This window comes from Genypterus blacodes, unplaced genomic scaffold (genome assembly GCF_046128005.1).
Source record: "Genypterus blacodes isolate CSIRO-AG114 ecotype Tasmania unplaced genomic scaffold, CSIRO-AGI_Gbla_v1 ptg000021l_1, whole genome shotgun sequence".
Classification (NCBI taxonomy): domain Eukaryota; kingdom Metazoa; phylum Chordata; class Actinopteri; order Ophidiiformes; family Ophidiidae; genus Genypterus; species Genypterus blacodes.
Window position 1 is genome coordinate 10,923,891 of NW_027466834.1, and position 24,811 is coordinate 10,948,701.

The 24,811-nt window shown below is 45.3% G+C and overlaps 3 protein-coding genes across 3 annotated transcripts in view; 2 read left to right on the forward strand and 1 right to left on the reverse strand.

The window, feature by feature from the left end:
- The first annotated feature begins 68 nt into the window (after nt 1-68).
- yars2 (tyrosyl-tRNA synthetase 2, mitochondrial) lies at nt 69-3,537 on the forward strand. Its single transcript, XM_076141816.1, has 5 exons — nt 69-852; nt 1,515-1,682; nt 1,798-1,953; nt 2,957-3,127; nt 3,225-3,537. The coding sequence occupies exons 1-5, from the start codon at nt 74-76 to the stop codon at nt 3,382-3,384; spliced, it is 1,434 nt and encodes a 477-aa protein (XP_075997931.1). The 5' UTR covers nt 69-73; the 3' UTR covers nt 3,385-3,537.
- A 1,438-nt stretch (nt 3,538-4,975) lies between these two features.
- Nucleotides 4,976-9,093, forward strand: cdkn1bb (cyclin dependent kinase inhibitor 1Bb). Its single transcript, XM_076142330.1, has 3 exons — nt 4,976-5,841; nt 6,042-6,170; nt 7,442-9,093. The coding sequence occupies exons 1-2, from the start codon at nt 5,385-5,387 to the stop codon at nt 6,155-6,157; spliced, it is 573 nt and encodes a 190-aa protein (XP_075998445.1). The 5' UTR covers nt 4,976-5,384; the 3' UTR covers nt 6,158-6,170; nt 7,442-9,093.
- An 8,116-nt stretch (nt 9,094-17,209) lies between these two features.
- The window catches only part of kcnq1.2 (potassium voltage-gated channel, KQT-like subfamily, member 1.2), a 120,998-nt gene continuing 113,396 nt past the window's right edge, over nt 17,210-24,811 (reverse strand). Inside the window, exon 19 of the mRNA XM_076141968.1 lies at nt 17,210-18,965. Within this exon, the coding sequence (XP_075998083.1) occupies nt 18,819-18,965 (147 nt within the window). The 3' untranslated portion in view covers nt 17,210-18,818. The remainder of the gene's footprint in view (nt 18,966-24,811) is intronic.

The following is a 24,811-nucleotide window of genomic DNA, read 5'->3' on the forward strand; positions in this document are numbered from 1 at the left end:
GCTCTACTCCTGTCAAACTCCCCATGCTTTCCCTTGACTCCTCCCACATTGGCATACGATGACATTGTCCAACATGGCGGCGTCCATGGCGTGGACCTGCGGGTCTCTTTCCCGGCACCGGACGCGTCTTCTCCCTGGATGTCTGACACTCCGGAAAACATTCCACTGTTCGGCCGCCGCACGCACCGGCGGCCTGCTCTTTTCTCTAAACAAACGCGGCTTACTGAAGGACTCATTCCCGGACACCGCAGCGCAGGACGAGCTGCCCCGGCTGCTCCAAGCGGCCCCTCAGACCATTTACTGCGGCTTTGACCCCACGGCCGACAGCCTCCATGTGGGTAACCTGCTCGCTATCATCGGCCTGCTGCACTTCCGGAGCGCGGGACACCACGTCCTCGCGGTGCTCGGAGGGGCGACGGCGCAAATCGGCGACCCGAGCGGGAAAACAAGCGAGCGGGAGCGGCTGTCTACGGAGGCCGCGGAGGCCAACAGCCGCGGTATTCGCGAGAGCCTCCAGAGAATTTTCACCAACCACGAACTTCACTTTCACGACAGCTCCCGGCGCCTCGGCACCATTGACGTTTTGAACAACCTGAGCTGGTACAAAGGTCGCGGGGTGGTGGAGTTTCTGTCCTCGGCCGGGAGACACTTCCGGATGGGCACCATGCTGAGCCGCCACAGCGTGCAGGCCCGGCTGAGGAGCGCTGACGGTATGAGCCTCACCGAGTTCACCTACCAGGTTTTCCAAGCCTATGACTTCCACCACCTGAACCAGATATATGGCTGCAGGATTCAGCTCGGAGGGACCGACCAGCTGGGCAATTTGATGTCTGGCCACGATTTCATCCAAAAGTAAATGTCCCCAGGCAAGGAAGGAGGCAGCAGGGGGTCAGCATGTAGAGGTCATTAGGTCCAAGTGTCACATCAGTGTTGCTATGGAAATGTACACACTTCAGGAAGTATTATGAAGATGCTTATCCTCTTTTTAACACATATATGAGCATATTCACTCTGACTTCATCTATTTATTACATATATTAGATCCTTTGTTGACTTGAGCTAAATTCACATCTGTGACTGAAGAGTTTGTCTAAATGATGAACCGGCTTAAACATAAAATACAGACTAGTTTTTCCAAACATCTCTGGTGTAAACAAACCTTAAACTGATAACTTAACTTAAATGAGTTGAACTTGTAGTTTGTTTTCAAAGATGTGAGTCATTTGACAGCGACAAAGGTTTATATATGGCTGAGCCTTTTGTTTACATTTGACTCACATAAGTACTTTACTCTAATATGACATAATAGATCAAATATTTAATGAATAACATTGTGGCTCTTATATTTTAGGAGAATAGTTACAAAATTGTATCCCCTGTTTTTAGTCTGTTGTGGTTTTATTGTGTCACAGCTGGTTTCCTGGGTAACTGCAGCTCAGCCATATACCAATGTCATTTGAACTAACCATGCTGGTTTCTCTACACCAGGATAATTAGCTCTGATTCTTCTCCAGGGTGAGCGGGGAGGAGGTGTATGGTCTGACCATCCCCCTGGTGACCAGCACTGTGGGGGACAAGCTGGGGAAATCAGCGGGCAACGCAGTGTGGCTCAACCGGGACAAGACGTCTCCCTTTGAGCTCTACCAGTTCTTCCTCAGACAGCCTGACGCCAACGTGGAGGGGTAGGTGAAGCCCGACGCTCACTGCTGTCCAGTCCAAATAGTTTATCAGTCATCAGTGACCAGCAGACAGCTTACATGGATACTAAAGAGCTGTTCTTGTGTGATTGTGCTTCAGGTACCTCAAGCTGTTCACCTTCCTGCCTATGGCTGAAGTGGAGGGTCTGATGGAGCAGCAGAGACAGGACCCGGGCAAACGGCTCGCACACAAACGACTGGCTGCAGAGGTTACCAAGCTGGTGCATGGAAAGGAAGGCCTGGAGAGCGCCAAGAGGTTAGAATGGCCGTTGTGTGTGTGTGTGCATGCTGTGCTTTCTGTGTCATTACACTCTTATTTTACTGGTCTCACAGTCCCATGCATGTTCCTTCCATCTTTCTTTTATTTTACATGTGTTTTTAAGGGAGTAGTGATAGCAACTGAGGTCTTTGTAGTTGCAGCATTGTCACTTGCACACTAGCGATGAAGTGGATTACTTGTGTTTCTTTGGCTGCATCCCTTCACACTTGTGTGAGCCAAGGGAGCACATGAGGCAGCGCAGGTGCAGTGTGAGGACAGTTTTCATGCAAATGAGGCGGTGAAGAGGGTGTGTCGGGGCCATAAAGTTGGACTGAAACTTCTGTTGTCACTGTACAATGAGCCGTCCAAAAAAAAGTAAACAAAGGCCATGTGCAGTAGACCTGATATACTGTGTGTGTGTGTCTCTGTTGATGGTTTGATAGTTATGATAGCTGATGGCCCCAGAGGCCTTTTCTGTTCTTTCTTATTGACATAATGGTGTAATAAATTCATATTGTGCAGCCTATAGGCATCCAACATGAATCATTTACAGCACATGGTGAATGATAAACGATGTCATCAACTCAGTATTATAGTCGAGAAATGAGACGAGCATGTGAACTTAATATGTGAAAATGTTGTTAGAGGTTATCTTTGTTCTGCTCAGTTGTAGTACGTAAACCCCGTAGCTGCAGCGTGGTTGAGGCAAGTGGTAAGACGGGTCCTACCAGTGTAAGTTAACAGTTACGCCCTGTTGATCTGGTGACTTGTGTTTTTACTGTCACAGATGGAGGTGCCAACTGATGCTGTTTTATTGGCGCCTGTATATTAGTGGGCCTTTTTTTTCTCTTGCTTGATTCCATGTTACATTTTTTTTATATGTGCTGATCAACAGATTTTCTCAGTCAAATGTTTACTTCATAGATTAATGAATTATGGTCTTGTTTTGCCTCTGTGGCTATCTGAGCAAAATGACATTCACCGCTGTTATTGTTTTTAGATGCACCAATGCCCTGTTCCACAGCAGCGTCCAGGCCTTGGAGGAAATGGATGACGAGGAGCTTCAGGAGCTCTTCAAAGAGGCCCCCTTCCATGAACTGCTGCTGGAGCCTGGAATCACAGTGATAGAAACATGCCGTAGGGTCAATGCCATCCCCGAGGGACCCAGAGGGTAGGTAGTCAAATCTGAACCTGATCCTGTGTAGTTGAAGCTGGCATGCCTTCGTCTCTGACAGTGGAGTTCCAAAGCTGTGCCTGTTTGTGTGCAGGTACCGCATGGTTTCAGACGGAGGAGTGTCCATCAACCACAACAGGACGGATAATCCAGAGCAGGTGTTGATCCCAAAACTTCACATCCTGTCCAATGGACTCACCTTGCTCAGGGTGGGCAAAAGGAACTTCTACATCATCAAGTGGCTCAGTCTCTGAGCGCCCATCGCACAGTGGACCATTTTACTGTGACGATCCTGAAGGTAGGGCAGCTACACCTCAGCACAGTCAGTGAGGGGGGAACGGACAGAAGGACAAGTTAGGCTGCACTGGACTGTTGGCACGGCCTGCTTGCTCCGTGATCACCTGCAAGCATGTGTTCAGATTTGGATGTACAGATGTAACATTAACAAAAGCATTGGTATTAAAATATTTGCTGTAAAGTTTGTTGCACGCTGACTTTGTACCAGTTTCAGTGATTTTGTCGAAGTGAACAGTAGGGGGCAGCCTTGTCCCAGACATGAAGGAGGCGCTGCTCACGGTGCAGCCACACAGCCTGCTGTGACCTCTAAAGTCAATAATTGCCCCCAGTAAAATTACATTAGTATGCTCTTGTGCTAACTGGCAGAGGTGATATTTAAAGTAAAGCATATTTACTTAAACTCAATGGGTAAACAAAGGAACACCTATCTGAACCAGTAAGCATGGGCTGTTCTAGTTTTGGAAGGTGTAAACTGGAAAAGGCTTAGAAGAAGTCTTTTCATAGTAGAGGTCTACTGTAGGTTCTGTTTATTGTGGTTTTCAAATTTAGTGTAAATAATTTCATACCTTTACCACACAGCCATCATTTTTAAATTTCTTGTGCTGCATTTACACCGGATTTCCTACTTCTGGGTGAGTTGGTGTGCTTTAATATTTTAGTACATGTGCATCTGTTGTTGTGGTCCTTGTTTCCTGGGGCCGGTGGAGATGAGCTGCTGGTGTTTCGGCCTTGACTTACTCCACTCGGCTCCAGAGAATTGGTGGAAATACCATGGCACTGAGACATACGGATGCCTATTTTGGCTGGATTTGAAAACATGGAGTTTTTACATGCGGGTGTACCTAGTAGAGCAGAATAACCACACACAGAGGTTAGTTTATATGTTTGCTCAACTCTCAACTGTGGGATTTTAGAAACAATTTTTTTATTTTCACTTACACCTACTAAAAAAATCCAAAACAGTCACCTCAGCACAGCGGCCTCTGCTAAGAACACATTCTTCCAAAAAATTCCTAAGCAGTAGATATGTGTTGTAGCGATGCAATTTTCTGTGCATAGCTTTAAAATAGTGTTAAAGCATCTACAGATTATTTTCCTTAACTTTGAAACAAGTATGTTGCCTTGCCTGGAGCATTATTAAGTCTCAAACTCTTACAATGAATAGAAATTATTCATACTTGTAAGTGTATGTACTGAAATATACCTGCAAGTTTAACCTTGCTTCATTTAATATTATTTCGTCGCCAGATAAAACAGGTTTGTCAGCTAGAATTGAATTTATTTGCACGGCTAAATTATTCATCAAACAGTAGCCAAACTTCTGCATTGTACTAATCTGACCTGTTTAATTTTTTTTTACATCATTATTCAATTATAATTTTTATGATTCCTTTATTTTTAAAGGTCAGTCGTCCAGGATGCTGCTGTCTGCTGGATTGGTTAATCCACTTTAAAAAGTAGTGGGCGGTGCTTAAACCCTCCAGCCAATGAGCGGCCTCCTTCGTGTTTAAATAGCTCCGTGTGTCAATCATTTTCGCCCTCCCCCCCTCAAACAACCTCCCCTCAATCCCAAGTACATCTCCCAATCGCCATATTGGGTACTGAAAAGGTTTGCCTGTAATTTCTCCCCCCTCTCTCTCTTGCTCGCTCTCTCTCTCTCTCTCTCTCTCTCTCTCATTACGGGAGCAAACTGACAGAGCGGCTGCAGTTTTACTCTGCGCCGTGTTTTCATGAGACTGTTTCTGGCTACAAACGAGCCGAGCCGCCGCCGCCGTCTACACACACTTATGCCGGAGCGAAGGCGTTTTACGCTGGTTTCGGAGCTTTCTGAACGCCGAGGAGATACCCGCTGTTGTTGTTGTTTTTGAGCGGCGTGTGAGTGAGTGTGTGTGAGAGTGTGTGTGTGTGTTTTTCTACGGAACATTGGACGCTCCCGGCTTTTTTTTTTTTTTGACACATGTCTTCTGGGAAAATGTCAGATGTTCTTTCAAATGGGAGCCCGACTTTGGAGCGGACGGACGCCCCGGTGTCAGATCACCCGAAACCGTCAGCCTGCAGAAGCTTGTTCGGCTCTGTGGATCACGAAGAGTTAAAGAGGGATTTAAAGGGACACTTGCGGGAGATGGAAGAGGCTGCCTCCGCCGAGTGGGGCTTCGACTTCGCCAATCACACGCCGCTGGTGAACGGGAGGCTCGAGTGGGAGATAGTGGATTGCAGAGACGTCCCGGAATTCTACAACAGGCAGCCGCGGAGGGAGAAGGGCGTCTGCTCCTCTGGGAATAACAATGTGGATCTAAACGGGAATCATCACAGTTGCGTTGTGGTGCCTTCGAGTGAAGACACCGACATGTCTGACGTCCAAACGGAGTGTAAAGAGCAATGCACCGGGCTGAGGAAGAGACCTGCGTGTCACGGTACGAAACTTGTTTTTTTTTTACACACGGCTGCTTTTCTGTCTGGAGGCGCTTTTTACTCATTACCGACTGCGTTACCGGGGGGCTAAATTAGCGGTAACAACCCAGAATGTAGTAATGACGTAACAAATTAATCGCCCGTGAATGTAGCATCGATCATTGTCTCTTTGATTGACGGTCCCACTTCTTTGCTTTCGCAGACCCCTCGGCCCAACATAAGCGGTCGCACACAAGCTCAGATGAAGTTAGTTGTCCGAGCCTGAACCACACTGCAGAACACACACCCAGAAAGCCCAGTCCCAAGAGACAGACGTGAGGACAACACAAAGGTAAGGAGGACACTTCTGCTCCCGTATAAATGTCTCAGTTTGGTCCACTTCGTCTCACACTGCCAGCTGTTAAGTCACCCCCCGAAAGACTGTATCACTATTTACGGAGAAATATGTCGTTTCTCGTCTCTTATGTGATGGTATGTTAGTGTGTTTCAGGCGTAATACAAACACAAATGCGTTGCTTCTAACTTGGCAAGTGCAGGACTTGGTTGTGTTTGTATGTGGACACGTCAAACACCATTTCAGGCAGAGTCCTTACGTTATTATCCTAAGTTGTAGTAATGAGGGGAGTAAACGTAATAACGTGTAGTTGGTGGGGGTTTTTTTCGAACGCGAACGCACCATGAAACGTTCGCGACACATTTACACGCTTTACTACAAGCGCCTGCCTGCGAAACTGTAAACAAGCGCTGAGTGAACAACAGTGTAGTAGTAACACGTCAGCAGCCACTGCCCTCTGTGCAGGGAAGGGAAGGGGTTGGTCTCTGTGTACACACACTCTCACACACACGCACGCACGCACACGCTCACACACACACGCACAGAAATGTCACATAACACACATCGTCAGTCCTTTTTTTACTCCCTTTAAAACGTGAAGCCTGGAGTGTGTGTGGGGTCATTTAATCTGTGTTAAAGTAGCTGATTCTCTAATAGTAACATAGCTTAACTCTTATTTTAAAGAAGATTATCTTATTTGTCATTGTAGAATAAATTATAGCATAAAAACTAAATGAGCCCTGTGCATTTAAACCCTCCTCACTATAAGGGGCCTTAGTGTGATCACATAGTTTCATGATTTGAGTGATAGATTTGTTATTTTCAGGAGTGGTGTGTTAGATTAAGTGTTAAATCATTTAGTTTATGCATATTTCTTGTTTGTTTTTGGTCAAAATTGGACATTAGAGCTGACAGTAGATCCACACCCTCCACTTCTGCATCCAACACTTTCTTTCTGATAATTGGTATCATCTTTTAACACACACACACCCCAGAATCCTCCTGTGTGTACACACATTCTCCTACCAGCTTTATTCAGTTCACAGGGAGAATAACAGGATCGTTTGCATCCACCTGTTTCTCATTATATTACCGTTATGTCACTGTTGCTTTTCTTGCCATTGAGCCTAAATTCGCTCTCTTCCTCGCATTCTGCAGACTTTCAATCCTCCTCACACACTCTTGCTCAACGTCACACAAGTCCACCTTAACCTTGCAGCCTTGTTTATTTGTTTCTCGTCTGTTTTTTTTCTCTCTCCCTCTCACAGAGCCGAAGATGTATTTCCCCTTTTATTTTGTGGGAAACCTCAGTGTTGGTGGATTTTGGAAGAGGAACTACGCAGCATCAGAAACATATCAACTCTCCTGCAGACGGGGGGAGGAAGAGGAGGAGGAAGAAGAGGAGGGGGGGAGAAACGCTGTTGAAGCACTGAATAGAAACACTAAAGTTGTGGCACTCAATTAAAGTTACTGCCTCTAAAAGCAGTCGATGTAGCAGTGTGTGCAATTAGGTTTGATTTCCTTTTTTGCTCCTTTTTTTTTTACTACCTGTGTGTAAATATATATATATTATATTATATTTCTCTCCATATGTAGCACATAAAACATTATGATTTGAAAAGAAATCCTTTATGTAAAAAGGTGTGAATTATGATTTGACTTGAAGAATTGCAGTGTAGTTTGATACATGTTTCCAAAATGCTGTTTCCTAAGGCAGTGTGTGTGTGTGTGTGTGTGTGTGTGTGTGTGTGTGTGTGTGTGTGTGTGTGTGTGTGTGTGTGTGTGTGTGTGTGTGTGTCTTTGACAAAGTCCCTTTTTTTTTTTTTTGCTACATTTGGCTCCTTCTTGCAGATTGTTATCAGTGTGTATCTTCACTCCATCATCTTCTTTAACTCAGCAGCAGTGAAGAACGGTACAGATATAGCTCATGTGTGTGTTTTTCTTTTTCCTTCCTCTGGTCGTTTGTAGTGTCACCATCAGAGTGCAGGGGTCTAATATTAGATCTTGTCACCGCAGGGGGGAGGGAGGGAGGGGGTTGCAATACTTTCTCAAATCAGCCTCGTATTTATGTTGTGATAAAGGTGCTTTGGCATCAGAGGAATTATGGAATATGATCTTAAATCTGTCTGAAGTTCTCCCACAGTACGCCTCGGACACACAGGCAGGGGTGCGTTGGAGTTGTGAGGTACTCAGATATTGAAGGACAAAGACCACACAAACTGCACAGATCGTGTTTTAGCTTCATTCTCTCATCGACTGCACCCTGTTGTCATCCCAGCCCTATGCTTCTCTCTCACACACACACACACCCAGGGGGTTCATGTCCTACAATACCAAATCCATGGTTGCTTCAGTGGGGTTTTGCCAGTGCTCCTTAATGACTTCACATTGTGTTACTATGTGATAACCTAGAGACACATATCCATTTTTAGGTTTGTACTTTTTCTTTTTTCACTTCAATGTTTTAGCCTGCTGAGGATGCAAATGTGAGCGTCTAAAAGCTTCCCGTTGATTTGCCTAAAGTGCGAGTTCTATTCAAAGAGACCAACATACACCAGGACAAAGAAAAGAAAATGTCTCAGCAATGCAGTCACCATGCCTGTGTATTTGTGTAAATCTTTGCAATGTACTTATGTACATAACATTGTAAAAACACTGAGAAATTATACTAACTTATTTATGTCAAGCTTGTTTTTGTATGTAGAATAAAAATGGGTTTTGATTACGGTTATCCAAAGTGGCATTTACATTATTATAATTGTCTTATTTTGTAAAAGCATATTTTTGGTAGTTTTTTTGTTTTGGTTTTTTTTCTTATCAATAAGGTTGCAAACTGAGCCTGGTAAAATATTTGATGTGCATTTTGTAATGTGTGGTTATAAAATATGTTGCAATCAATTAAATCAGAAAATTAAATCGATCTGCTTTGTGATTCCTTCTTGCATAAAAGTGGAAATGCACCACTAAACTGCTACTGAGTTTTAGGTTTTAAAGAAAAGGTAAATTAGCAATAAACACACACCTTTGCATCACTACATTCTCATCCAAACACACACACACACACGTACACACAGAGAGATGGAGACTCTGCAGCAGCTGTATGAGTGGATTTCTGTACAGTGACACTCCCAATGTGAATCCAGTAGTATTTTGAGCGGGCTGATGATTGACACTTTGGCCAGCCAATCAAATGCAGAGAGAGGAAAGCAGACCACTTGGTGCAGCCAGTAACATTCAGTGACTTATCATGGGAATGGCTCTCATGGAAAAAGAAGTCTAAGTGCTTTTAGCTCAAGACTCACGATCTGCAGCTCCGAGGTAAAATACTGATAATTTTACTGATATTTTACTAATGCATTATCTGCTGTTATATCTGGAATCGTGCATGTGTGTGTGTGTGTGTGTCTGTGAGGTGTGAGAGACAGACACAGAGATGGAGTGTGTTGTGTTCATTTATATGTCTTGGTGTCTTTTGTGTTTAGGTTTTACCAAAAATATTTTCCTGCCTCTAAAACTTTTTACACTTTTCAATAGTTATTTTTGGAAAATGTTCTCTTTTTAAAAATCTGCTCTCACAATCCACACTGATTGCACACAGTGTGTTTTATAATTTCTATTTATATTCATCAATCATCATTATTCATTCTCTTTTAAAAAATAATAGCAATTATATTTATTTATTGTACTTATTAAATTGCCATAAATTGATTAAATTGCTGCTCAAATATTTTTCTGTGAGGTCATGTTGATTCAAATTTTAATACTGAAAAAATATTCAAAAAAATTAGCTACAATCCAGAAGTTGGTTTATAATAATTTTGTATTTGATCTAATGGAATTTATAAAATTTAATTTGTATTTTTTATTTGCATGCAAGCATCTGTGCATGCATTGCAGAGCCCTAAGCTTTAGCTGTATGGCAGCTTTACCAAACATGTCTCCTCCTCCGTCTGAGGTCTTTCCTGGCATGTCTGCGTGTGAAACCCAAATTAATGCTCATGCTGCACGGCATCACAGAGCTTCCTCCTCAGCCAATGCCACCAACAACAGGAAGACACCTGCAGCAGCTCTTTAAGGCTGGCTGGCTGGCTATATGTGTGTGTGTGTGTGTGTGTGTGTGTGGTGAAGCAGAGGTGTGGGGGTTGGGGATGGGAGGGGTGTCTGGTCCTGAAGTGTGCAGGTGGGTAACATCAGCTCAGCGGTCCACCCCCAGTCTGAACCCGGACCATTGTCCTAGTGTGTGGGCCTTTGTGTGAAGGGCCATTGTGAGGGGCCATGGCCGGTCACTGTTGTGTCTGGGGCTTCTCTGCTCAGACAAAGGGTCCGTCTATGAGCCTCCACCCTGACTGACTGACTGACTGACTGACTTGGTAGCTGACTGACTGACTCAAGTGGTGTTTGGGTGTCTGAGTGATGGATTCAGAGATGTGATGTGATGTGATGTGATGGTGTGTGTGTGTGTGTGTGTGTGTGTGTCCTTTCCTCAGCCTGACTGATGAATGTGAGGCCTTCACATGTGCATGGAACAATCTAAGAACACACACATTTATGTTTGTATTTAAAAAAATTATCTATATATTTTTAGAATTTTTTGTGAAATTTATTATTATTATTAAACCGAATCTTCAGAATATTACAGTGCTGATGTGTTAGATTGTGCTTCATGTGTGAATGTCTGCAGGAAATTATTCACAACATGCAAAGTAAATATCTGACAATTACTGGAATTTAAAAGACATTTTGTGTTTGCATATTTTAGAAGTAGAAGCAATATTTAGATCTACACATGAGGCCAGTATGTAAATGAGTTCAGATGATAACTGATGCACATAAATGTATTTTCTTTTGCCTTTGAGTGATTGGAGTCATATGTCAATTATGCAGCAATTGTAAAAAACTGCATTATGTTTTAGGAGTGTTTCTATGGCAACAGAATTCATTGTATGTAATATTTTACAGATGCATTTTAGCACTGAAACTTGTATCATCTGTGTGCGTCTAAATCACATTTCTACAACATTTGAATTCTTTTATTTGACTTGAAATACACCAACTTATTTGTTCCACGTCATTTCCTTTTTACTATAATTAGGAACAGGGAATAAGTCAAACATTCTCTCCCAGTGTTACAGTGAGGAGCTTGTCTACTTAACACTACACTGTTTAGATGTAAGTGCATCCAAACTGTCCGCTGATAACACAGCCGGTCATCCAAGGGCTCGCCGATAAGACTGTGTACTGTAGTCTGGCCACTATGATGCAATAGTATCTCTCCTTGCATAACACCTTTTCTATTACAGCAGGAATGTCTCAAAAAGCATTCTGCCTCTCAGCCCCCTTTTTTAACATCCACACTGTAACACTCCAACACAACCAAACAAAACCACAATGAACTTGAGGAAATTCCAGTAAGCCAGTCAATCAGAGACGTGGAAGCCATCGCTCGGCTGTTCCTCTCTGTCTGAGACGCTGCGTGAGCCAAGACGCTCTGAATTCACACTTCCTCGCTATATCAACAGAAACAGGTTATCTTTTCCTGTTAACCGCCCGGCACTTAATATAAAGCCACAAGTTCCTCCCTGTGTTTCCTGCCCAGGCCACAACCCACGTCATCAAGCTATTCCCCTGGCACCCCAGGGCCCAGTGAGGGGAAAGCAAGCGCCCACAAACAAACACCCAACATCATCTCTCTCTCTCTCTCTCTCCCTCTCTCTCTCTCTCTCTCCCTCTCTCTCTCTCTCTCTCTCTTCTGTCTTCCTCTAACGTGCATCTGACAGAACCTGACCAGGCCAAATTGCATCTGACTGACTGTTTTTTGTTTTTTTCCTGTGTTTTTTTTCATTTCTGGGATCGTTTGTTTTAGCTCGCCTGGAATGCCCCGGTTAGGTTTGGTTTGGATGTTTTTTTGGACAGCTCAATTGGATTCAGTGAGCTGAGACAAGCTGTATCAATATAGGAAAAGTATTCCATTGAATAACAGATGTATTGATGTTGCATTTGTTCGACGCACGCTGCGATATGTGTGTGTGTGTGTGTGTGTGTGTGTGTGTGTGTGTGAGTCTGGAGGATGACTGATGGGAAGGAAGGAGGGGGAGGAGCGGTTAGGGAGATGCGGAGGAGCATCAGATGACAGACGTGCAGATGTGTGTCTGTGGTGCATTTTTGCAGGGAGGCGTGGGGTGGGGTGTGTGTGTATGTGTGTGTGAGGTGGGGAGGGGGTTGGTAATGCTCATTAAAGCAGTGCACCTGCAGCCTATCAAAGAGCCTTTATCTTTTATCAAGACAAATCTGCTCAAGCACGCAGCACAAGACGTGAAAACAAGCAGACTGAGCCGCACGCATTCGCTCAGCCTCCGTCTGTCTCCCTCCCTCCCTCCCTCCGTCCCTCCCTCCCTCCCTCTCGCTCAGGAGCAGCGGATGATGGGACCTTCTGCATTCCCGGCAATCCACTCAGGCATGCAGGAGGATGTGTTTAGATGCATTTGGCTGAGAAATAGAGGCAAGGCATCCAACTGTAACATCTGTGGAGGGCAGATTTCAAACACTTTTTCATATTTTCCTCTTCTAAATGTCAATCTCAGTGGGATTTTTCCTCACATTTTCCTCATAATTCCGCATCATATAGGTCCTATAAGCTGAAAAGAACAAGACAAGAAGAGGAAGCCACAGGGTAAACCATTGCTCAACATTTTCTATCAACTTCACTTTGCTTTTAAACATCATTTGACAATTTTTTAAACATTATTTGACATTTAATTAAACTGCGTATAAACCAGCGGTGGAGCTTTTCCACGTACAGGATGACAGCGTGGGTGTGTGGTGTGAACCGATGCAGAAATATTTCCATATGATGCAACATTTGGTAACATTTGCAGAAGCAGGCGAATGTGGCAATAATTCCAATCAGTCAAAATACGATCTAACGACACTTGACCACAGTATACATCAAATTACATCTTCATCCACCACACCGGCATGCTGTAATGTCTCCAAACCAAATGATGAGATACGGGAACGCAGCAGTTGGTTAAAATGACACGGAATGGAAAAAAATAGTCATCGCCCGGTTGATTTGAACAGATCCCAAAAATGCATCGGCTTTCCACTTTTCATGCACAATAAAGCCGCCCACATGTCAGACCGCTATACCCAGACTTTCTATTTAGCTCTTTTCTTTTTTCTTCGCCCTGCTTCTGCTGCCCTCATCAGGAGACTCCCAGGGCCTCTGCGCTGCACGGCGCTCGGCACTGGTGTTGAAAAGATTCCTGACCGTAAGAATGAATGAGTGTATTCTCCGACACGGGGCTTGATGAGTAAAGCAGACTCTTCACCATATGAAACCTCTACCTCTGCCTCTTGGACAGCCGCGGTGGATCCGCTCCATTGCCTCCACCGAGAGGGAATGTTTCACTCTGTTTTCAATTTTCGCTCACAGTGCAAATGACGGTGTTGTTATTTTGCTGCTTTCGAAGTGTAAACGTTTCTTTCTTGTGTTCACACAGAAGCTGTTACTCTCTGGGTTAGAACATGACTTGTGAACAGAGATCTATGTAGGTATAAAGCTGCATCTCTGCTTTTTCCCACGGACCAAAGTCCTCACACGTACGTTTCTAAGAAGAAGTGAGTAAGCACGAGACTATATTGCACAGAACTGTATGACACGTTCTTAGAGTAACCACAAGGTCAGATTTCACAAAAAACATTCACTTCCCTTTTCTAATTATCGATATTTAAATATGTGCCTCCCTCTACCCCTCTCTCTCTCTCTCTCCCTCTCTCCCTCTCTCTCTCTCTCTCTCTCTCTCTCTCTCTCTCTCTCTCTCGTACAGTAGCTCAGTGCTGCAGCAGCTGTCCACCATGCCTAACATTCTGCCTTGGCTGGCCAAACCCCAGCGCACCACTGAAGTCCTTCCAGTTTCAAGCCAGGAATTCTCTGCCTGTCTGGGGGGAAAAGTCCCCAATAATACAACCTCGTCTGTCCAAATCTTTCTGCACCTCACAACCTCCCCCACCTCCCCCCCATCAAAGTGTGCCCAGACTTCTACTCAAATCCACAGCAGCCGTAACAACACATTAGCAGCCGTCACACTTAGCAGCATAGCTAACCCTGGGTGGGGTTCTTAGGATTCGCTTGGACCCAGGATATGAAACTGAGAAGCCCGGACGGCTCTTTGGAACTGAATGGAGCCGGTTTGTGCTGTTGTTCTTGGCTGCAGAACTTTCCTCTGGCAGCAGGGGAGGGGAGGGGAGGGACCGGGGGGGGGTGAGCTGCAGACATATGGCTAAGGAAAATCGTCAAAGGCCAAAGGTCATGGGGGTCAATCTAACCTCCTGACCTCTGGTTGATTTATTATCTCATGGTGTGATTTTGCCCTGCTCAGACCAAACCAGGAGGGGTCAAAGGGCATACAGTATCTGCTTTTGTTATGAAGGGCTGGACAGAGGAGCAGTTTAGGTTGGAGATCAGGGGTTGTAGAGATCGTGACAAATCGAGCCCAGAGTTCATCTGAGGAGCTTCACCATTGCTTCCTGTCCCATAAGGAAACCATGGACACTAAGTCAATACTTTGACAAAGTGCTGTGGGGCACAACATGAAAAGTCTGGTCTCTAGTCTCTTGTTGCATAAGCACGACCTTGGCCTTTATGGTTTGAGACGATTACACTGAGATCCAAAAGCATGAACAAATATACAACTCCTTCAGTTTGAGCCAGTAGTGAGGAATAACAGCATCACTGAGTTTGTTCTCCTTCCAAACACTTCAGTATTTAGTAATAATAGTAGTGATTTTACTGGATGTTTTATAACTGAGCACTGAGTCTGATTCAGCCAATCAGAGGAACGTGGGACGGCGTCTTTAGTAAACGCAGAGCTTGAATGTGAAATATTCTCCAAGAAAAAGAACGAAGAGGCCAGAGAGCTGCAACAAACGTCCTCCAGGCAACTGCTGGCCTCGGCTATTTAAGGACAACTCCTGTCAGAGGGGCTGGCATCAGCTGCTGCTGACGTTGTTTGTCACACACACACACACCTGTTGACTCATATCTGCTTTCATATAGTAATGCTGGGCCTACAAGCCTGAGCCCCCACTTGACAGGTGGCCTCCCAAGCATCCCCATGGTGTCCAGGCACGGCCCCTCAGCCTGACACCTACCAGCTGAGCCTGTGTGTGCTTGTGTGTGTCTGGTCCCTTCTTATTTTACAATATTAATTTTAATTTCTTTAAAGAGCAACACAAATATGGGGAAACAGAAACACATTTTATTTGGTTTATATACGAGTGAGACCTGGAAGTGTGTGGGCTTGTTCAGCCTCGGTGGAGGTATGGACTTGAAAGAGTAGTTATATGAGTTTAATGATAATGCTGATCTTAAAGCTGCATTGTGTAATAATTTTATGTTAAGAATAAATCAAATTAGACCAGAGTGCACGTTTACATTTAGCAGAGTTAAACATAAACATGCTGTTATACTTTCTTCTTTTTTCTTCTTCTTTTTTTGTGTGTGTAAGAGTGTGTAGTCCAAAGAAAGAAAAATAGTAATTTACTCAAAGAAAACACACGATTCTTCATCTCTCATTGTCTTTCATTGTTGGGTTCTAGATTGATGCTGCAACTCTCAAGACCAAAGACCAAGAACTGCACATTGTTGGGAGTAAAAAGTTATAACCCCAAAAAATATAGGGCCGCCTTGTGCCAACATTTACAAACATTAGCAAGGTAAATAATACTTTAACAGCGTCAGAAAGCATCACAGACTTTGGTTTATTTGTCTTGTGTTAGTCTGTATGAAAAGACACGTCAATCAGTGTAAAGACTGATCGCAGGGTCCAGACTCGTGTTTGGAGTTTTGGTGGTGAGCGTTTGTTTACATGACGCTGGCGACGAGAGAGAGAGACCGTTTGAGTTTTTAAAGGGGAAACTTTGATATCAGTGGTGTTTTGGTCTTTGGTCCCAGCATCTGCTCGCCTATGATTGGCTGTTTGTGCACCGCAGTGTCAGTTGTTGTTTTTGTGCGTCCTGTGATTTAGACGCTCTCTCTTCTGCGTGCGGTTAAGGTGGAGGCATCAAAGGCAACATGGACGCTGGGCAAAGCTCAGGGAGTTTTAGCGTTTGGGGACTTCCTGAAGCCGCAGAGTCGTCCTCCTCCTCCTCTCAGACAGCGGGACTGTCACATATCACCGTCCAACGTCCCTGACAGTGTCTCCCTTATATTCTCCTTTTAACAGCTTCCTCAGATCCTCTTTTAAGAGTTTTTGCTCCTGTGTACTTCCGAGATCAAACCGCCTTTTGAAGTGGGGGAGCCTCTCTCTCTTCTCTCTGTCTCGTCTTTAAGATGAAAGAGGAGCACGGGGCGCAGTGCTACACGGAGCAACCTCTGCACATGGACGTAGCCATGGGGTCTCTGTCTTTCTTTCTCCCCCTGCCAAAACCCCCGGTGGTGATAGAAACCAGAGGAGGACAAAAGGCAGCCGAGCACCCTGTGTCCCATGCAGTCTCTCTGGCTAATTGAAAATGGCTCTGCTCACTTACGCTCCTGCTGTCCTTCTCTCTCTCTCTCTCTCTCTCTCTCTCTCTCTCTCCTGCTTGTCCACCCGTACCCGGGGACAGCCCCCCCCCCCCTCTCGGCACTGGACTGTGCTGATCTTGGGACATCCCCAGTATTTCTTGGCCTTTGAAGGCAAATATAATTGAGTGGTAATATGAGACATATTCTCTTTTTCCCCTGCATGCCTGGCTCAATGGGTTATGGAATATTGAAGTTCAAAGAAGGCGCAGTGAACATGTTATTTCTTCTCTCTGTTCCCCTTCGTGGTGATTGCAGCGCGAAGGGGGAACTCAGCGAAACGAGGAGTGGAGTAGATTTTATTTGGAAGGAAGCTGCGGCCCTATGGCTTACCTTGACCCGGCCTCAGACAGACCTATACCGCAGCTTTCACCTCCAACACCCAATTCCTACTCCAACTAAAGCAAATTGTGAAACAGATGAGCTGTTAATCAAACACCGACAAAAGCCAAAGGAGCAGGCTGGGGGCGTAATGAAATGGGAGTTTTATTATTTACAGAGGAATGAATGAACAGCATTGACCATCATTCCCATCCATCTGTGCAGCCGGAGCCGCACTTTATGTTCCTCGTCCCTCTGAACAAGCAGACATGTTCCAGGTTGATCTTTCCATACAAATCCAATAAGGCAACATTTCTATTTACAATCTCTTACAAAACTGTACAGGAGAGCCGGTCTTTCTCAAACTTACGGGACTTTCAAACTCACTTGAACAGACGACACGTACAGATATACATTACCAACAATTTCATGTTCAACCACTGCAAGGAATAATAAAATATATGCTCTGACGTGGAGAAAGCCTCGTCTCTTCCTCCTTCTTGTTCATTCATCTTCTATGTGTGCGTCCGTCTTTTCAGCAATGTGCTATAATTACAGGAGGCCTTTCATAAAGTAGCTACATGTGTATTATTCTCTATTCTATTTATTCTGCCTCTCGCTGCCCCGTCAGATAAACACACTAGTAGGTGGAGGACAAAACCAAAGCGTCTCTCCACTTCATTAGCCCAGGAGAGACAAAGTAATCTGTGTAGTGTCAATGAGGTGAATTTACTTGCGCAGCAGTACGCAGCAGTATGAGTGTAACTGTTGAAACTCGGTCTCTGCGCTGACGTTAAAGGCGTTTAGGATCAATACAAACTCCTGGCAAACTGAGTGGGCCCCCCCTGTCATAACTCCTGGTGTGCGCTCCTGTAACACGCCGCGGCTGTTTGGCTCTCTCTCCTAAGCGTCACCGCGGATGTAAAACAGCGCCGCGTTCGTTCACATTTCCACGTTTCCTAAGCCGGGGGGTTTTCTTGTCCTCGGGCTCTCTCTCTCTCTCTCTCTCTCTCTCTCTCTCTCTCTCTCTCTCTCTCGCTAACACAGGGCAAAGTCAACAGATAATCTCCCCTTCCCTCCTCGTGTTATTCGATAAGTACTAACAAACAGTGGCCTGGGCCCGGGCTGGATGGATATGTGGTTATGGAAATAGCCCTGTTGTGTACCGGGGCGTGGACGGTGCCAAGATAATCAGAGGGATTTGTGGAATACCTCTCTGCCGCTCGGCTGGACCCTCCGTTGTTCCCTGCGTCTTTTGTGGGGCTTTAGGCGCTGTGATTGTGTTACGACTTCATTACCGGGGGTTGTGATATTTCTCGCTGACAGGCCGCACGTAAATTAACATGTGACTGCTGCGATTATGAGGCTAATTCAGAGAAATAAATTGCGCTGGAAGACTGACGAGGGCCGCGGCGCTCAGCGGGGAAGAGACAGCTAGACCATGGGAAGGAGTCACGAGTCGTCTCCACAAAAGGAGGAGGTCAGTCCGTCCGAGTCTCAGTGCCTCTTTTGCTCTCATGTCCCCGGTCTCCTACTGGAGAATACAGAGTTATAAAGTCGTTCTCCTCAGGGTTCAGAGGTCAATGAGGAAATATGGGGTTGCAAAAGGAAGAGGGAGGGTGTGGGGGAGGCGGGTTTGGGAAGACTGCGTCCCCCTCATTATTTCCACACTGGCGCTCCAAAGGAGACTAGACTAGTTTACGATCGCCCCGCCCGTCTCTGTAAAGTCTCCTTTGCTTGATGACGTCGCGGCGGTGAGATCACGGCCCCTCGTCGATGCTGCAACCCATGCGTTTCTGGATGGTCACCCTGCGGATGGAGGGCCTGGACTTCAGCTCCGGTTTGGGCTGAAATTGCTCCTTGAGGATTTGCAGAACCGAGTCCATTTTCTGGTCCATCATCTGGACCTGAAGACAAACAAGACAACAAAAGAGACAGAAACAGGTTGAGTCGGCTGCGTGCTTCAGACAAAGACTCCTTAAACGCAGCGCTGACGTGCCTCATGAAACCAAACAAGAATGCCGGCGAGTTTGCGGTTTTTGTTTCTTATCCATCTGCGTCTTTCATGAAGTCGCCACTGCAATGACAGAGTGTGTGTGAGATAATGACACGTTACTCTGCCAGTCACTGTCTACCTGCTAAAGCCAGTCATTAGAAAGCTGCTGAATAATATGATCCCTGAGTGGGAAGGAGGGAGGCACGCACACACACACACACACACACACACACACACACACACTGGCTGCTGTTGTTTACCCACTTCCCCAACTGTAAACACAGGTGTGTCACCCAACAGAGACATCTCTGACAGGGCGCTGCCAGCCTAACCATGGCGTGAATACAGATGAATGGAAGCCACTGAAGGATGGAGGCAGACAGACAACAGACTGTCTGGTGACATGCAAATACCGGGGGAGACATCTGCATATGTACACACCAGACACACACACACACACAAACCACAAAAAAAGTAGGTGCACCAACACCCACACATTCTACACACAGTTTCGCAAACATCAAAGGGCTTTTCTCCGTCTCCAACCGGCTCGGCCTTGGCTTTACCTCTGTACTTATCTCGTTATCCTTCCAGAAGCGTACACACACACTAACACACACACGCGCGCACACACCAATATCCTCTGATGGCTCCAATAGCTTCGACTGAGGCGAAATGATAAAGATGGTGCTCCGTAAATCAAAGCCCCCCCCCCCCCCCAAAACAGAGCAAAAGGACATCAAAGAGCCATAACGTCTCATGCAGCAGGCAGACACAGACAGATTCAGACTCCCCTTCGTCCTGATAGCGAGCAACTCCAGCCCGACTGCGGTATTTCTGGCAGCGCACGGTCAGATAGTTAACATCAATGGCATTTTCATAGGCTTAAGAATACGGCCCTTCTTTTTTCTCCCCATCTTTTAAGTGCGTGCGCCTGATGGCCCGGGACGTTTTTACGGCAGAGTGGGACATTAAACAGCTATTATTGTTGTTGAACTATGAGCTTAACAGGAAGCATAAATATGAAATAGAGTGTATCGCAGGGAGAAAGGATGAGATCACATCACAACAAGGCCAGCCGGGGGGGCTGGGGGGGGGGGGCATTACTCACAAACAGCCCCCAAACAGTTAAAACGTCCCGACCGAGCTGAAATTCCAGACAAATAAATTAGTTATGAAGCGTTTTCAGGATTGCGTGTCGCTTTTTTTTTGTTTTATTTTAAAGTGAAAATCTCCCCGAACACCGGCTGGAAGTATGCAGACAACGAGCTGTGCGATGCAAATCTATTTTCGGGAACGCCGGGGAAAAAGATGAGAAGGTTTTTCCAGATCTCATTGACTTAAGATGTCATGCGCATCCACATTTATCCGCATAACAACGGCGGCGAGTCCAAGAGCCGCTGGCAGGTCAGCAGACGAGCAGGCTCTTCTCCTTTCATCTGAAGTTTTTGGAATACTTCTTAAACGCCGAGATAAACGACGAGGCTCGCTGGAATGACTTCATCCTGACCTTCTTTGCTGATGTTTGCTGATATTTTCAATACACACTCACGCTTTTGTCTGAGATTTCTGAAATGACCTAAATAGTTTTAGTTCTAAGTAGACAAAACACGCGCTGGGGCCCCCGGATGAAGCTTAGAGAATAATGGGCTATCATAAACATGTTGGGCAATAATCTACAGATTTATCAACATTCTCCTCGGGGCTTAGGATGGATAAGGAATTTCTCCCGCTGCGTCTCTGAAAGGAGCGGCCCGGTTCGCCCACCAAGAGACAAGGACAACATAATTAGACGGCGTGTTGCCAACACACTAGACTTATTTATCATTGCTGCCTGTGTGTGTGTGTGTGTGTGTGTAGTGTAGTGTGTGTTTCCAGGGCTTTGGTGTGGGTTGAGAAATTGGAGAGAGAGATTGAAAGAGAGATTGCGCAAATGCATATAATGTCACTCTTGTAGGTTTCTCTGTACGTGTCTGCAGGCCTGGCTGAGGTGAAACACAGGAAAATGGGAAAAGCAAGTGGGAGAGAAGTGTGTGTGTGTGTGTGTGTGCGTACGCCTGTTGTGTTTGTCTCTCTGTGCAGCAATAAATCAGAGCAGAAACACCTCTCCTCCTCCTCCTCTCCCTCTCTCTCTCTCTCTCTGTGGAGCAGCACAGGATCGTGAGCCTGAAGACTGATGGAAGTGATGTTGGGAGGACAGAAGGAGAGGAAGAGAAACGTCCCCCTGTCTGACACCAAAACACACCTGGACAAAGTTTCACTAAGTCACACGTTTTGTCAGTCAACACACTTTGAGAACACGACAGGAAGATCCCACAGGCGCTCTGACCGAACCACACTGAGGCCTTTACGCAATATCTGGACACAAATCCTAGCGTAGTGTGTAGGAAACATATGAGCTAGTCGGCACATTCTGGTCCCTCGCCTTCAGAAGTCACAAATGCTGACTGTCAGACTTCAGTTACAGCTGTCACATACTACCAATTGGTTCCAGCTCAACATGACTCCCTGTACCAGGCCGCCTTTCTAATTGATATTGCCTGAATTAGATTCTTTCATGTCAGTCCGGTGTAACTGGGCGTCGTGGAGTGACAGGTGTCCCCCCCCCCCCCCCCCCCCCAGGAGACGTGAGACCAGCGTGTCCCGGTAAACTCACCGCTTTAAGTCATTTCAATGAGGCCGACACGGAAACAGAGCTCACACTTCATTTCAATGAATCGTTTATACAAGAGAACCTTCTTGAACAATCGTCCCTATCTGAATTTTAAAGTAAATGGAATCCTGATATGGCTGAATAAAGAGTTATGTAACTTTATCGCCTTAAATAAAGTAAACATCAGATGGAGGTTGATAGAATACATAAATGTGCTGTGAAGTGTTTGCAAAGGCAGTATTGAATACAAATGAATGATCTATTATTAATGTGTTTCATTATATGAAGGCAGAATGGGAGGGACGAGCTGGCTGCTCCCGTTCAACCAGGAACACCCTTCCTCACACACCCATGGGCTCGGTCTGTTCAAACGCACGCTCACACAAACACACAAAAGCTATGAAGTCATTATCTCAGAGTGAAACATAAACATCAGCTATATAAGAGAATGACACCGCAGAGCAACGCCGTTTAACGATCACAAGACAAGCAGAGGGAGGGAATCAGAGGTCTGTGAGCTGGATTCAGTCACTGGGGACAAAAGTCTTCTCCGCAGTGTTTACACTAAATATGAGTTATGATGACACTACAAGAGGGTGGGGTTAAATTAGAAATATCTGTGGTAACATCATAGATCCAGCATCGGGTTGCTTTTTCACCCGCTTCTTCTCTGCAGGGCCTTCAGGGGACTCAGAGAGAGAGGAGAGGAGAGGAGAGGAGAGGAGAGGAGAGGAGAGGAGAGGAGAGGACAGAACAGGAGAGGAGAGGACAGAAGAGAAGAGAAGAGAAGAGAAGAGAAGAGAAGAGAAGAGAAGAGAAGAGAAGAGAAGAGAAGAGGAGAGGAGAGGAGAGGAGAGGAGAGGAGAGGAGAGAAGAGAAGAGAAGAGAAGAGAAGAGAAGAGAAGAGAAGAGAAGAGAAGAGAAGAGAAGAGAAGAGAAGAGAAGAGAAGAGAAGAGGAGAGGAGCTGTCCTTAATTCAATCACAGTCCTTAATAGAACCAGAGCTGGTGGGCCTGTGCGGACAGAGCGATTCACACTGCCATCTGTTGGGGAGTTCAAAGCTTGGAAAAAAGCTCGGGGCTGCTATCAATGCTTTCTCTCATCCGTGCCAAAACTCTACCATCACGCGATTACTGAGAAGTAGAGACATGACGTGTGAGCGGGACGGGAGACACTGCAGCATGCAGGTAGAGCGACTGCGTGCGAGGTAAGCTTGACATGTAATTGCTGGTAATTAGGTGTTGTGGAGTGGTGTGACTCATTCAGCAGGGAAAACAAGCTTGAGAGATCACACTGAATACTTACAGTCCTGGCTGCATTACCAAATGAAGACACATTCACCTGCCTTTTCTGCTCTCCCTCTCTCTCTTTGACACACATCATGAGGACAACTAAGGAATAAAAAGGAGAGAAAAGGAGTAGAAATGAGAGAGAAAATGAGTAGAATCACTGCCAGAAGGAAAGACTACCAGCTCCAGGAATGTCTTGGCATCTTTACCAGACCAGGTTGCACTATTCAACAAAATGAGATTCCTCTCATTGAAACACTTCAGCGCTCAATCGCACGAGACAATGGGGGAGAGAGAGCCAGGACAGACAGAGCGATAAGACGGGAGGAAGACAATTCCACAGGTCGCCGTCCTCTCATGCCGTCATGAATGTGTAACATGTTTTTTCTCCTGACCTTAGATGCCACACGGCCTCACGTGTTCTCCAGCACACACACCTTCACAGTGCTAAGGTGTGTTTGATTTCACATTATGTTCATTCGGATGCCTTTTGCCTTTACAAGATGCCCAACGCCTCCACAAAAATAAAATAAAATAAAATAAAATAAAATAAAATAAAATAAAATAAAATAAAATAAAATAAAATAAAATAAAATAAAATAAATAAAGACTTGTATTAACATATTTCACTATTGGATTAAATACATCAAATTAAACAAAATTTTAAATCCTTTACACCAGGGGTCTTCAATGTTTTTCAGGCCAAGGACCCCCAAACTGTTGGAGGGATGCAGCAGGGACCCCCTACTATATATATTGTAAAAAAATGTGTTTTATATTAAACTGGGCCTAGTGCCATGTCCAAGATATGGGCCCTTTTGACCCATTGACCCATTTGGTCCATGGTTACTATGACCTTTTTCCCGAATTTGACCGTCATAGCGCTCATGCTCTTTCCACTGCCAAAAATATGGGCTTTTTACACAATGACCCTTTTGGTCCATGGTGCGGTCATCGATTTGTAAAACTAGAGAGAACCTTAAAAGCCCATATCTTGGACGGAGCTAGAGTGTTAACATTTCAGACACAGCCTCTAGTCTGAAATGGTGTCATCTATATAAGTGTTTAACCTTTTTTAAGGCAGCTTCCAAAAAAAAAAATTGGGAAAAAACAAAAAAGGTCTTATCAACCTCAAATTTTGCGACTCCCCTGCAGTACCTCCACAGACCCCGTGCTGAGGACCTCTGCTTTAAACCTGGAATAGATTTCAAAAGAATCCTGCTCCACCACGCTTTCCCTTTGTTTGCTCAATTTATTAGATACACCTGTACAATCTACTCCATTCCAATGTCGCCCTGGGATAAAACCTACAACTTAATTTTGAGTGAGTTTTTGAGGACTTAGTTAATGGTGTTGTTGTTTGTTGTATATTCATTTCTAAATATTCTCAAACAAAGAAAACATATGAGCATAAAGATGCAGTAAAGCTTTTGTGTACTCTTGGCTAAAAGCAGAGGGTCAGTTCAGGTAAAACAGCCTTTTTCAGCCTCTGCATAGGATCTCTGTGCACACTGCCTGTGGCTTACATACACACACACACACACACACACAGATCCGAGATCCTGAATGTCGCTCTTAACACAATGAACAATGCAGAAAAAGCAACAGAGGGTGTACACACTGGCCTCGCCGGTGGGCCAATAACAAGCCAGCATTAGGCAGAGGTCATCATTATCATCACTGTGACAGGGCGGCATGAATGGAGAATGGAGTTCAGGGGCGAGCGGAGGGAGACACAGAGGCCAGGGCGCGAGAGAGAGAGAGCATAGCGAGAGAGAGAGAGAGAGAGAGAGAGAGAGAGAGAAAGAGATAGAG